The sequence below is a fragment of the Aotus nancymaae genome, unplaced genomic scaffold (assembly GCF_030222135.1).
Source record: "Aotus nancymaae isolate 86718 unplaced genomic scaffold, 86718_ANA_hifiasm-v0.15.2.pri h1tg000021l, whole genome shotgun sequence".
Taxonomy (NCBI): Eukaryota; Metazoa; Chordata; class Mammalia; order Primates; family Aotidae; genus Aotus; species Aotus nancymaae.
This window is the reverse complement of record NW_026988433.1, coordinates 13,078,664-13,093,310: the sequence shown is the minus strand read 5'-3', so window position 1 is coordinate 13,093,310 and position 14,647 is coordinate 13,078,664. Positions and strand designations below refer to the sequence as shown.

The 14,647-nt window shown below is 43.8% G+C and overlaps 1 protein-coding gene across 3 annotated transcripts in view; it reads left to right on the top strand.

Annotated features, from left to right (window-relative positions):
• Nucleotides 1-1,443: 1,443 nt before the first annotated feature.
• Nucleotides 1,444-14,647, top strand: part of BICDL1 (BICD family like cargo adaptor 1) — a 107,548-nt gene continuing 94,344 nt past the window's right edge. The window contains exons 1-2 of one of the 3 annotated variants that reach the window (XM_064379730.1): nt 1,444-2,506; nt 10,174-10,389. In XM_064379730.1, coding sequence (XP_064235800.1) covers nt 2,075-2,506; nt 10,174-10,389 — 648 coding nt within the window. In that variant the 5' untranslated portion in view covers nt 1,444-2,074. The remainder of the gene's footprint in view (nt 2,507-10,173; nt 10,390-14,647) is intronic. The other 2 variants (XM_064379731.1, XR_010343814.1) reach the window with 2 other exon arrangements.

Genomic DNA, 14,647 nt, shown 5'->3' with positions numbered 1-14,647 from the left:
AGTCTTACGGTAACGATGTTAAAACTTGAATGTTGTTTAGGCTCTGAATTTAATAAGCAATAAAAACCATGAGAAACCATTTGACCCATTTCAGCCTCTTGATGTCCTGAAATTTCCATCTCACTGGGATGAAAAGAAGAAAGGCATGATCCAAGCAAAAAATGGGTTGTCTGTCCAAGAGGAAAAGAAAGCAATAGGGAGGAATTCTAGCTTTAGATGAGATTGTTTCTGAAAATAGGAGACACGGAGCACCACCAATGAGGTCAACGCCAAGGACTGACCGGAAGTCACCCAGTAGTCTCTCCAAGCCTTCTTTAATCATTGAGGAAGCGTTCCTTCCATATCCACCCAATCCATCTTGGTCACAAAAGACCATTTATCTTCCTCAAGACTGCTTCTATGTGAAGAAAATAAAGAATAATAATTCACGTGATCCCTGGAGTCGGCCTGGCTGGATCTCAATCCTGACTCTACCAATTGTAATGACCTGGGAAGACAACGCCATCTCTCAGTCTTTAATTTCCTTCTCTGTTAAAATGACAAGTGGCAGTACTGATTTTATAAGGTTCTTGTGAGGATTATCTAAAATAATGACTATCAAGCACTTAACACAGGACATGGCACACACTGAGCGCCGAATAAACGGTAGTTATTATTAGGGAGATTCTTTGCTTCGTATTCCCATCTGTGAGCAGTTTTTTTCCGTTATTTCTCCGCAGAAACCCTTTCTCTCGGGGCTGCTGATCTGCGAAGCATCTGGTCCTTCATATCCCTGAGTCATCAGCATAAAGATGCCGGGTTTCCGAAGTCCTCCCTCCTCCTACTGCTCTCTAGGGCTCCCTCTCCTGACTGCTTAGTTCTCCTGGGGGCCCAGACCTAAACTTCGTGACAGCTTGTCTTTCTCGGGGCCGAGCCACCCGTCTTGGAGGAACGTCCTCAGTCCCCTTTGCCCCAGAGACCACCAGACAGGCAGCGACGTGACCCTGAGGCGCGCCCGGACTTCCAAGTGGCCGGGGGCGGGGCCGCGCCCGGAGGTGAGCAGGAGGCGGTGGGCGGGGCCACGCTTCGTCCGAGGTGAAGGCGAGGCCACACCCCGAGGTGCCAGAGCTGTGGGCGTGGCCCCACCCGAGGTGAAAGCGAGGCTGAAGGCGGAACCGCGCCCCGAACTGGGTGCGAGGCTGGGGGCGTGGCCGCGCCGGTAGGCGGCCAGGACCGTTAGGATTGCGCTATCCGCCTCCCGGGCGTGAGGCAGCGCAGGGGTTAAGGCCGCCGGCGCCACCTGGGCGCCGCTGAGGAGACCTGCGAGCCGGCGAATCCCGCGCGGACGGGGCGAACAGGTGCCCGCACGCGTCAGGCGCCGGCACGGGGCGGGGCGAGGGGACGCGGCCGGAAGCCCGGGGCGGGGCGCGGCCGGCCCGGTGAGCGGGAGGAGCCGGCGAAGGCAGGGAGGAGCTCACCGTGCTGCGCGGCGCGCGATGTGGAGCCGCCGCCTCGGCCCCTGCAGCAGCAGCCGCCGTCGCCGCCGCTGCTGCTGGGGCTGCCGCCAAGCCGAGGGTCATGGAGCGCGGCTGCAGAGAGCGGCCGCCGGCAGCAGCAGCAGCAGCAGCAGCAGCGAGCGTCGCGGCGACCGCGGAGCGCAGCCCGCCCCGTGAGGCGCTGCCCGGCCGGCGGCGGCAGCAGCAGCAGCGGCAACAGGGCGGCTGAGAACCCGGCGGCGGTGGCTGCGGCGTTCCTCCTCGCTTCCTCCCTTCTCGCTTCGCCGTCCCTCAGTCTCCGTTCCCGAGTCCTCCCTTTCCCAGCCTTCCCATTCCCACCGCAGCCTCCGCTACTACCCCCTCCTCTAGCTCGCGCGTGAGCAGCTGAGCCCGGGGGCGGGGGAGGGGGCGCGTGCCGTCGGCGCGGGGGAGGGGCGGGCCGGCGCGCGCCGCGCCCAGGGCTCGCGGGGACCCGGGGGGCGCGTGCCGCGGCGCGAGGCGAGGCGCGGGGCGCGGGGCGGCGCGGCGGGGCCCCTCCCCCCTGCAGCCTGGCGCGCGCCGGCCGGGCCGCACCGCTGCGGGCTCCGCGCGCGCGGGCCATGTCCGCCTTCTGCCTGGGCTTGGCCGGCCGAGCTTCAGCACCCGCCGAGCCGGACAGCGCCTGCTGCATGGAGCTGCCCGCCGCGGCCGGGGACGCAGTCCGGAGTCCCGCCGCCGCCGCCGCCCTCATCTCCTTCCCCGGGGGCTCCGGGGAGCTGGAACTGGCGTTAGAGGAGGAGCTGGCGCTGCTGGCGGCCGGGGAGCGGCCGTCCGACCCCGGGGAACACCCTCAGGCCGAGCCTGGGCCTCTGACTGAGGGGACCGGGCCGCAGCCGCCGCCCGCCCAGGACCCCGAGCTGCTGTCGGTGATCCGGCAGAAGGAGAAGGACCTAGTGTTGGCGGCTCGGCTGGGCAAGGCGCTGCTCGAGAGGAACCAGGACATGAGCCGGCAGTACGAGCAGATGCACAAGGAGCTGACAGACAAGCTCGAGGTGAGTGCCTCCCGCCCGGGATTGGTGGGGAGCAGGGGCCGCCCAGGCACGCGCCCGGCCCCGGGCAGTTTGGGGAGCCACTCACCCCCACTTCGTTGCTCACCCTACCTCACAGAAAATCTCCTGGAGTGAACGCGGGAGGTAGGATGGAGGATTTCGGATTATCAGATCAGGGCATTCATTGAACCCACTTGACTTCCCCACCCCGCTCATGGCAAATGGGTCCATGCATGGCTCCAGCCGCTGTGGGCCGTTCTATATATGTACTGTACCCAGCATCTAAAATAGAGCTTACAGTATGACTAATTTATACAGCACTGAGGTGATGTCTGCACACAGAAATGAGAAAGTAGGGAAGCGTTTAAAATATGCTCCAGGTTTTCAGAGAAGTTAATCTCTAATCAGGGTGTTAGCTTAAAGCTTTCCAGTTTGGGTGTTAAGGCCTCTAGTTGCCCTTGTCTTAACTTCCTGGCAGCTCAGAGTTGTGGGAAACAAGTGCCCCTAAAGGAGCTTTATATAGCCTTCAAATGCTCAGGGATTAGGAAATGTGGTTCTATTGCAGAAATCAAGCAAGCCAGGGCTCAACATGTGACCGCTGGTAGTGGATTTCATTTGGGCCTCAGTATTTATGTGCATTTAAACAGTACTTTTCTGTGTTCTGGGTTTCAGGCTTGCAACTGAATGACCAAATGCAACCTGTGAGAACCATATTACTTTGACTTCTGTTAAAAATACCTCTTTAGGTATCTGTACTATTTCTGCCAATTCCCTGGGACAGTCTTTCAGAGTTGTTTTCTTGCCCTTAACTAGAAAAGGCCCTTGAATGCAGTATAGAATGTCAGCATTTCTAAAAATTAGATTGCAAAAAAAGGGGCAGGGAGTGGGGAGAGGGAGTCATCTGTGACTTATTCTGCCTGTGCATTTGCTATTATTGTTACCTAGTTTGGTTGCAACCAGTTCTTTTCATTCTTAGTCATAGCAAGAGAATAGTACAGACTTGAATGAGGTTTGAAATTGACCCTAATCCAGTTTCATATCACTGCTACTGGTTGAACAGTCAGAGTGTAAACTCAGAAATATTCTGTAATGAGATTTAAGTGTGTCTGTAGTCCAATGACATAAAAGTAAATTCGGGAGAAAAAAGGAAACCGGTGAGTGCCCTGTAGTTCGGTTGGCCTGTTAACTAGGTCTGCTAATCGATGAACTCCTGAGATACCTCTCTGAAAAGTCGTTGGTGAAACCTATAGATAGACTGCCAAAAAGCAACCTAATGAATTGAATTGTTTAATTTTCACTTGAAGTAGGGGTCTAGAAATAAAAAGCCTTCTTTTTTTTTTTTTTTTTTTTGTAAAGAGATTCAATTATACGACTTTGTAAAGAAGCACAACTGCAGAGATTTATACTTGTGATTTGAAATTTCTTCAGTGAAGGACTTGATTGAAGAGACAGCTAACTTGAAAGGAACACCATATCAGTTTGATTAGTGACAGATTTCATAGTAATCCTGAGTGTGCGGTTACACACATCCTGGGTTCTATGTGGAGTCTTTATACATTTCTTCAACAAAGGGCAAAAATTTCAGAATTGTAACAAAAAGGTTATATTGTAAAAGAATAAATTATCTTTGACATTTTGTTATTTACTTAATGGACAACAATAGTTTAAAACTCTTAAACTATTTTTTAAAATCTTCACTCCTCTGCAGGTCAGCATATGAACTCTAGTTTTAAAAGTTCAGTTTAAGTTCTGGAGATAGTCGCACAACAATGTGAATATAACTAACATATACTTAAAGATCAAATATTGATCATTGTTGAAACTCAGTGATGAGGGAAGTCAGTTATTTCTTCTAGGTATGTTTGAAAATTATAAAAAATGTTAAAGTTGTAAAAATATACATTAAAGATATAATAGAGTACCATCATTTGCTTGTTAATTCTTCTAGTGTTAATGTGAGAGTGACAAACCTGGTTTACAGAGTACTGTTTCATTTCTCACCTGCAGTTGAGTTTTCCCCACAGAACATTTTTTGAACAACATAGATTTTAGAATGTCTGTTTAGACAAATTGCTTTCTAAAGTGTAACACAAACTTTTTTTGAGATAAGATCTCCCTCTTTCCCCCAGGCTGGAGTAGAGTGGCATGATCATGGCTTATTGCAGCCTCAAGTGACCCTCCCACCCAGCCTCCTGAGCAGCTGGGACCACAGGCGCATACTACACACCTGGCTAATTTAGTAAAAATGTTTTGTAGAGATGGGGTCTCACTATGTTGCCCAGGCTGGTCTCAAACTACAGGGCTCAAGCAATCCTCCTTCCCTGGCCTTACGAAGTGGTGGGATTACAGGAGTAAACCACTAAGCCCGGCCTGTATTTTCAATTAAATCGAATACTCGGGAGTATAAAACCAATACTTTAAGAAGCATTTATTCATGAGAAAACTTGACCAGAAGAGAAAAAAAAAATTTATAATCTTCTACAAACTGTCAGACACTTGGAGTCAAACACATTTTCTTATAGGGTAGTTTGAAAAATAAACGTGAGTGTACAGAGAGAATGCCAGTTTCACTGTTGAATAATGTGACTGGTTTTATTTTAGTCTCGTCTTCTCTACTACTTCAAAATTGACACATTTCTAATTTCAGGACAAACAAGGCATTTTCAAGATATTTTCTACCTATTCATTAGTTAATATTAAATACCTCTCTGGTTCTGTGTGCCAAGCTCAGTATTTTGTTTTTTTCATGTCAGATATACACTGTTGATGCTACACTATTGTGTCATTAAAGGCATATTGTTAATATTTAAAGTCTTCAGTGGTTTAAAGGTTAATACAGAAGTTTTTTAGCTATACATCTCTTGGGGTTAAAATAAAAATTCAGGTTAATTGGAAACACTGTAAGGTTTGGGTCATTTTTTCCGCTCTTTAAGTGACTATATTTTATTTTATTACTCATTCATTGAATCAGATACTTAAAGTTCTTTTTTTTTTTTTGAGATGCAGTCTTGCTCTGTGGCCAGGACAGAGTGCAGTGGCATGGTCTTGACTCACTGCTGCAACCTCCACCTCCTGGGTTCAAGCGATTCTCCTGCCTTAGCCTCCCGAGTAGCTGTGACTACAGGCGAGTGCCACCACGCCCAGCTAATTTTTGTATTTTTAGTAGAGATGGGGTTTCACCACGTTGGCCAAAATGGTCTTGACCTCATGATCTACCCGCCTAAGCCTCCTGACGTGCTGGGATTACAGGCATGAGCCACTGTGCCCAGCCTCTTTTTTTTTTTTTTTTTTTTTTTTGTGTGTGTGTGTGTGTGTGTGTGGTTTTTTGTTGTTGTTGTTTTTTGTTTTTATTGAGACAGTCTCACTCTGTTGCCCAGGCAGGAGTGCAATGGCGTGATCTCAGCTCACTGCAACCTCCGCCTCCTGGATTCAAATGATTCTCCACCACAGCCTCCCAAGCAGCTGGGATTACATGCCCCCGCCATCATGCCTGGCTAATTTTTGTATTTTTGTAGAGATGGGGTTTTGCCATGTTGGCCAGGCTGGTCTTGAACTCCTGACCTCAGATGATCCTTCCTCTTCAGCCTCCCAAAGTGCTGGGATTACAGGAATGAGCCACCGTGCCTGGCCCAGATGCTTAAAGTTCTGAAGACATTTAAAAATTTTTATTTTCATCAACAATTAACCCTTTTGCTTTTAAAACTTATATCCAGCCATGTCCTTAGTTTTTCCTCCAGTATGTGAAGAAGACAGCAACTTGCATTTATAGACTTTTTTTCTTCAGAAATTAAATATTTGTTGTTAATGTACAGAATCTCCCTTTTCCCATCGTGGCTGAGTGGATTATCTCTTTACTGCAGAGGTCATTCTCTTCCCTCAGTTATATTTTCCTCCTCCTTTCCTAGGCCAGACCAATTATCATTAGTCCAGTACTATTTTTTTTTAAGAGAAAAAAAAGATGAAAATGAGTACGTAATGGGAGTCACTAGTAGATTTAGGGAAGAAAACCCGCGGATTCTGATTTGCATTCAGTTCTTGGACCTCTTAAAGAACAGTACTTTTTCTTTGTATTTTTAAAGAATCATGCACTGGACTTCTGAGCATATTGTCACTTTTTTGTTTTTTTGTTTTGTTTTTTTGTTTTTGCAGATATCCATGTCTATAAAGACCTAGTTGATGTAGGCTAATCTTAATTTGGGTTTTTTTTTTTTGTTTTTTTTTTAGTTTTAAATAGACTCTATTATTTAGTTTTAAATAGACTCTATTTTTTAGATTTGCAGAAGAACTGTAAAGATAATGCAGGGAGTTTCCATATACACTGCACCCAGCTTCCTCTTATTAACATCTTAGAACAGTATGGTACATTTGCCATAATTATTGAACGAGCACTCAAGTGATTACTAACTAAAGTCTTCAGTTTATTCAGATTATCTTAGCATTTACCTAATACATTTTTCTGTTCCAGGATACCATATTACATTTAGTTTTTGTGTCACTGTAGGCTCCTCTTAGCTGTGACTGGCAGTTTCTTAACCTTATTTTTGATGACCTTGACAATTTTGATATTAACTTTCTGAAATACTATATAACACTGAGAAACAAAGGAGCACATAAGCAGAACTTGACCTTCACACTTCCTGACAATCTCCCTAGAGTTTTCTGGCTAATTTAGAACTTAATTGAAAATATAATTCTAGGAGAAACTTTTCTTTTCTCAGAGTAGAGCAAATGCCAAATTCTGTACAAAGTGGTAAATTCTGTATGTTTATTAATAGGAAAGCCTGAAATTTGTCAAAGGATTGAGAAACATGAAGTAGGAAGTTTATCTCATGTCCAAAGAAATTCAAGGGCTGAATAGACTGATCAGCAACACCTGTCCTCAGCCCTGCCCCCAAGTGGATTGGATTGTTTTCGTTGCTTGGTTGGGCTCTTCACTAACAGCTGTTTGCTGAATATTTTTAAGTCACTCTGTTCTTTTAGAACACAAGCCTAATTTATCTGGCCTCTCAGTAACACTGTGATTACTGAGTTCTTGCCATTGCCTTCTGCTCAATCTTTTTCATTTTGAAAGAATTCAGTAAAACCAAGTATCACAATTTTAGGATTGCAATTAGCATTTGTTTCTGCATTCCATCTTGCTGAAGTTTCTACAGTGACTAAAACATTCTCAGTTTTGGAAGTTAAGCAATATGAGGGATGCATAGAGCAAAAAATTCTCATACTGATGAGTAGAAGACCCTCCCTTGTCATTTCTTTTCCCACATTGCTCCAAACAGACTGTATAAAATATAATGTGTCTTTTTCCACAGGTACACTTGAGTGGCTATGTCCAAATGAGTTGTCCCCTTAAAGTTGTCAACTTGGGAGTTTTCCATGAAAACTGCCTTTGCCAATGTGCTCAGAATGTTAATTTTGGATTACTGTTTTTATCTTTTGGCACCTTCCTTTGACTGCTCTCGATCATGATACGTTTTCATCTTTTTGGGGATAATGACTTTCAGAAACATTCAAAAGTCACTCAACAAAATAAGGAGAATAAAATGGCAGAATGAAGGTAGATAATCTCATTTTTTAGACACACCTCACATGTGAAGTAATGGAACTCATTTCCTTGCATGATTGTAAGCTGTCCCTTAAGGCTTTCTAAAAAAAGCATTCCAAAAAAATATTTTGAGTGATGAGACCTTTAGTAGAGTGTAGCCTCCCAAGGTAAGGAGATGGCTGAGTAGTCTGAAAGAGAAGATTCATATGTACACTTTAGCTTATTCAAACAATCTCAGTGCTTGATGTCAGCCTTCAGTGTGTCAGAATTTCCTGTAGAACCCAGTATATTCACATATACAGATGTACATACACATGCATAGATGCCTTAGACTTCATTCTATTCTTAACTGAATCACAATCTCAGGAAATGGGTTCCAGGTGGGCGTATTTTGAACAGTTACACTAGAATGTTTCTGAGAGCACCAGAAGTTTAGGACCGTTACTTTCACTTACATTTCTTAGAATCCTTGAAGTATAGGTTTGACTGTTGTACATACTGTGCTTTTTAAGTAGGAGAACATACTTACCTCTGAAAAGAGGCATGTATATTTATCTCAGAGAAACACAAAGATGTTTTTATTTTTTTCAATCCAAAGGAATCTTATTTTATTGAGCTGCTACATTAAACCGTATATACTTTTCCTGCATACCATCTTTCACACGCAATTTATCAATCTCTCCTACTAGGATGAAAATTCCATACAGGCAAGGACCATGCCTGTATTGCTCATTAGAATGGTTCTAGGACAAGGCCAGGTGCAGTGGCTTACGCCTGTAATCCCCGCACTTGGGGAGGCTGAGGCGGGTGGATCACGAGGACAGGAGATTCAGACCAGCCTGGCCAACATAGTGAAACCCCTGTCTCTACTAAAATACAAAAAATTATCCGGGTGTGGTGGCATGCACCTGCAGTCCCAGCTACTCAGGAGGCTGAGGCAGGAGAATTGCTTGAAACTGGGAGACAGAGGTTGCAGTGAGCCAAGATTGTGCCACTGCACTCCAGCCTGGCGACAGAGTAAGACTCTATCTCCAAAAAAAAAATGTCCCTAGAACAGTGCTTGGTTTATAGTAGGTGCTCAAGAATGAATGAGTGTATCAGAAATAAATATGCAAGGCTTAATGAGCCATGATTTAAGTAGCCCTGAACCTGAACTTGCCCTAATAATTTTGTTACATTGCCATATATAGCAACAAATATTTATTGAGCTGTGACTGTGACTTAGAGAACCAAACGGAGTCAACTGACTTAGACACAAATCCCCTCTTTGCCGTTTACTAGTACTGACCTTGAGATAGTCACTTAGCCTCTTCTGTGGCTTCATCTGTAAGAAGAGATGATAAATTGAAAAGATCTCTGGAGTTCTTTTCATCTCTGAAAAATTCTGTGATAGTAAGAGCCTGGTATGCCATGCATAGTAGGTGACTCCAAAGGAAGCCTCCTTAAAAATAGAGGGGGGCCAGGTGCGGTAGCTTAAGCCTATAATCCTAGTACTTTGGGAGGCCAAGGCAGGAGGATCTACTGAGGCCAGGAGTTCAGGACCAACCTGGGCAACATGGTGAAACCCCATCTCTACTAAAAATGCAAAAATTAGCCTGGCATCATGGTGGATGCCTGTAATACCAGCTGCTCGAGAGGCTGAGGCATGAGAATTGCTTGAACCTGGGAGACAGAGGTTGCAGTGAGCTGAGATCACGCCAATGCACTCCAGCCTGGGCAACAGAACAAGACTCCTTCTCAAAAAAAAAAAAAAAAAAAAAATTTGAGGATTTTGGTTATGGGACTCATTTTTAATTGTTTAAATGTATAGTTTACCAGTTAATCAGATGACTGGCAAATTTCAAGTGAACTCTCAAGTCTAGAACCTTATGCCTAATGATAAGAATAAACATAATAACTTTTAAGTATTTTCAGTAAGAATGGCTTTCTCTTTGTGAAACCAACCTCTTCCCTGCTCTGAAAGAAGGAATATTTTTGTAGCTGTGAATTGGGCAACTTGTCCTGTATGGCAGAGTGTTTTATTGTGTTCACTGAGTAGGAAAAAGAAACGTTAGGAGAGCATGGAGAGAAAAAGTAAAAGGCTGTAGAATTTTTATCAGTGTTTAAATCCTCTTCACCTTTCACCCAGCACTTAGAGCAAGAGAAACATGAACTGAGAAGACGATTTGAGAACCGAGAAGGGGAGTGGGAAGGCCGAGTGTCAGAGCTGGAAAGTGATGTGAAGCAGCTACAGGACGAGTTGGAGAGGCAGCAGGTTCATCTGCGGGAAGCAGATCGAGAAAAAACACGGGCTGTCCAGGAACTGTCGGAACAGAACCAAAGGCTATTGGATCAGCTCAGCAGGGTGAGTCACAAATTAAGAATTTAATATATAAAATACTAAAAGTTGAAATAGGCTGGGCACAGAGGCTCATGCCTATAATCCCTGCACTTCGGAAGGCTGAGGTGGGAGAATCACTTGAGACCAATCTGGGCAACATAGGGAGACCTCATCTTTACAAAAAAAAATTTTTTTAAATTAGCTAGGCATGGTGACACCTGTCTGTGGTCCCAGCTACCTGGGATGCTGAGATCGGGGAATTGCTTGGGCCCAGGAGGTGAAGGCTGCAGGGAGCTGTGATCGATTGTGCCATTGCACTCCAGCCTGGGTGACAGAGTGAGAGCCTGTCTCAGAAAAAAAAAAAACCAGTTGAAATAGAGCTTCTGTTAATGTAAGTCATATAGATGATAAGAGCAATACTAATTTTTTATGCCTTTGTTTTTAACAAAGTTAAGTATCTTCTATCTACAAGAACTTTGGTATTACTGAACTAGGGGCACGAGCCAAGATGCATGCTTGTGATTAACAAGCCACAGACTTTGACAGTCACTTAACTTGGGAGTGTTCTCATTTTTAAAATGTAGGGGTTGTGCTTAATGATTTCTGACATTTTTATAGCTCTAAAAGTCCGCAATTCCTTTACCTAGAGAAAGTCTATCACTGGCAAAATTGTGTTAATTCATTTAGTTCCAATATTACTGTCTTTAAACTTTTTAAGCTTAGGGAAAATTTCTAGAGCAGTTAATTTTTTATTGATGTTGAATTTGTGAATGTACATTTTTTGTGTTGTTTATGAAAAATGTGTTTCTGTATTGAAAATTTGTTTTATTTCCACATTTAGTAAACCTTTATTTGTACCTTTCTAAGGTAGTATCATGGAAGTATTAACCAAAGTCAAGACTGTAAAATCATTTCAAGGAAGTAGGTTGAGGCTAAATAGATGGAAATATGATTTAAATACAGAACCTATCTTTTAAATAAATGTAAGAATGTTATTAATGCCCTGGTCTATAAATCCACCTATTTTAGAAAATTAAGACTTGGATTTACTATTGTACCTCAGTCATTCTTGTATATTGAAAATGAAACTACTAACTCTTCAGTCACCAGAGAAAAAATAATTTCTCTGATATCATCCCTCAGCACTAATGTTCTCATGAGAGCACTGCCTTGTCCGCATGGTTAGTGTTTGGTGCTTTGGTCTTAGGGAAAAGCATAGATTGGGGAGCATTTCATAAATTCCTGGATCTTCCACTAATTTGATGGGTGATGGTGTATGAAGTTATTATACTAGTTTGTGTCATAGTTGCTTCCCATGTGACCATGGGAAGCGTGCTGAGACCAGTGAAAAACCATGTCTCACAAGAATATAGGAAGTAAATGCCACCAGTGGGGAAGGGAGGAGAAGATGAAAAAGTAGAGGAGAGGGAGAAAGAGAAAGAAAGAAAATGATGCTTACTAACTTGGAAAATAGTTGCAGGGAAATACCAGAATGTTTGTGAGAGGTGAAGATTCAGGCAATAGGTAGAGCTAAAGATCTTGCCTGCAGGTTTCTCATCTGGAGAATCCAGTCACCATTTGATTGTCTGGGAAGTAAGAGTTGGACAGTTCAGGAAATCACTTCACAGGGCCAACTCAGTAACAGGATTTCTAATTCAGTTCTAAAACCTTTTTCAGCAACTGGGAGGGGAATCTCTATCCTCGTAAAAGTTTTTATGTTTTTGAGTATTTTCATTCATTATTCATGAAAGATTCAACCAGAGAGCCCTGGCTAGAGTGATTTATTTGTTTGAAAACATTTAATACATATTTTGAGCAAGTGTTTCTTATGGAGACTTATAGAATGAATACAACAAACCAGAAAAATTAAAGGGGAAATTAAGATCTCTTGGGGGCTAAGTTCCTGTTACAAAATAACATGAGCTAAAGCAGACTCAGCCCTATGAAAGATAGGTGACCAAGAGAGATGAAGGGAAAATGCAGAGCTCAACATGACATAGCAAAAGCTCACAGAGCTTGGGATTTAACTTTGTTACTCATTAATTGGGTGACCTTGTTCATGCCTCAGTTTCCTTTTCTTTAAATGGATGTCAGAATTTATGCCTTGGCTGGGCGATGTGGCTCATGCCTGTAATCCTAGCATTTTGGGAGGCCGAGGCGGGTGGATCATGAGGTAAAGAGATCAATACCATCCCGGCCAACACAGTGAAACCCCGTCTCTACTAAAAATATAAGAATTAGCTGGACGTGGTGGCGTGCTTATAGTCCCAGCTACTTGGGAGGCTGAGGAAGGAGAATCACTTTTGAACCTAGGAGGCGGGGGTTGCAGTGAGCCAAGATCATGCCACTGTACTCCAGACTCCATCTCAAAAAGAAAAACAAAAAAATTATGCCTCATACAAGTACTATTGAAATGAAAAATGAGATAATGTGTTTATGTTAAGCAGCGTATGAAGGTAAGGATTTGTTTCAGTGTTGACGGCTATTTTATTAAAGCTGTGTCTTTATAATTTGTTCACTTTGCCTAATTTCTTATAGAAAATCCTGATAAGCTGCTCCCAAGAGAATGTAGGAGGATAACATTTCTACTAGATCTAGATTTTTGTTACCCTCTCTGGCCTTGAATATAGGCTCTTGGTGAGTTTTGTAGCTTTTTCCCTTTTTCAAGCAGGACAGGCCCCTGGGGTTTCCATCAGCAGCAAGTTTAGATAGCGTTTTATTAACTGAGTATACAGGAACCAGAGGAGTTAAGTATTTTGAAGTAAATTAAGATTCTCCTAAGAGAAGATAATCAGCAGAGGTAGTAGAAGGCCGTGCTTTTCTTACAGTGTTTATAATATGTTTTTATAAGTGTGAAATATATAATATCTAAAATATAGTACAATATTGCTTGGATTCTTTCGTCCAGCGTTTACATAAATCTCATTGGCTTCCTTGGCCTCCAGGCTGCTCTTCTTTTTATTAATAACAGCTTTATTGAGCTATAATTCACATACCATAAAGTTTACCCTTTGAAAGGGTACAGTTGGGGCTTAGCACAGTGGCTCATGTCCGTAATCCCAGCACTTTAGGAGGCTGAGGCAGGAGGATCACTTGAGGCCAGGAGTTTGACCAGACTAAGCTATACAGCAAGACTCTATCTCTACAGAATTTTTTTTTTTTTAATTCACTGTGTGTGGTGGTGGTGCATACCTGTAGTCCTAGCTAATTGCTTGAGCCCAGGAATATGAAGCTGCAGTGAGCTATGATCACACCACTGTGCTGCAGCCTGAATGACAGAGTGAGACTTTGTCTCTTAAAAAAAAAAAAAAAAAAAAAAAAAGGCCGGGCGCGGTGGCTCACGCCTGTAATCCCAGCACTTTGGGAGGCCGAGGCAGGTGGATCACGAGGTCAAGAGATCGAGACCATCCTGGTCAACATGGTGAAACTCCGTCTCTACTAAAAATACAAAAAATTAGCTGGGCATGGTGGCACGTGCCTGTAATCCCAGCTACTCAGGAGACTGAGGCAGGAGAATTGCCTGAACCCAGAAGGCGGAGGTTGCGGTGAGCCAAGATCGCGCTATTGCATTCCAGCCTGGGTAACAAGAGCGAAACTCCATCTCAAAAAAAAAAAAAATTCAGGGCCGGGTGCGGTGGCTCACACCTGTAATTCCAGTACTTTGGGAGGCCAAGACAGGCGGATCACAAGGTCAGGAGTTCGAGGGCAGCCTGACCAACGTGGTGAAACACTGTCTCTACTAAAAATACAAAAGTTAGCCAGGCTTGATTGTGCCTGCCTATAATCCCAACTACTCAGAAGGCTAAGGCAGGAGAATTGCTTGAACCCAGGAGTCAGAGGTTGCCATGAGCTGAGATCATGCCACTGCACTGCAGCCTGAACAACAGAGTGAGACTCCATCTCAAAAAAAAAAAAAAAATCTTTTTAAAGTGTATAATTAGGTAGTTTTAGTTATTTACAGAGCTGTGCACCATCACCATTATCTAATTAGAGAACATTTCACCCTCCCAAAAAGAAACCGTGTACCTGTTAGCAGTCACTCGTTTCTTCTCACCTTATAAGGACACCAGCCATATTGGATTAGGCCCACCCTAATGACATCATTTTAATTAGATTACCTGTCTCTAAAAAAGACCCTGTTTCTTAATAAGTTCACATTCTGAGGTACTGGGGTTTGAACTTCAATATATGGTTAGGGAAAGGGGAACATAATTCAACCCGTAAGAACCTTGTTGGGGTTTTCTTACCAACAGACACGACTCTTAGATCTTAATCAGTGCTG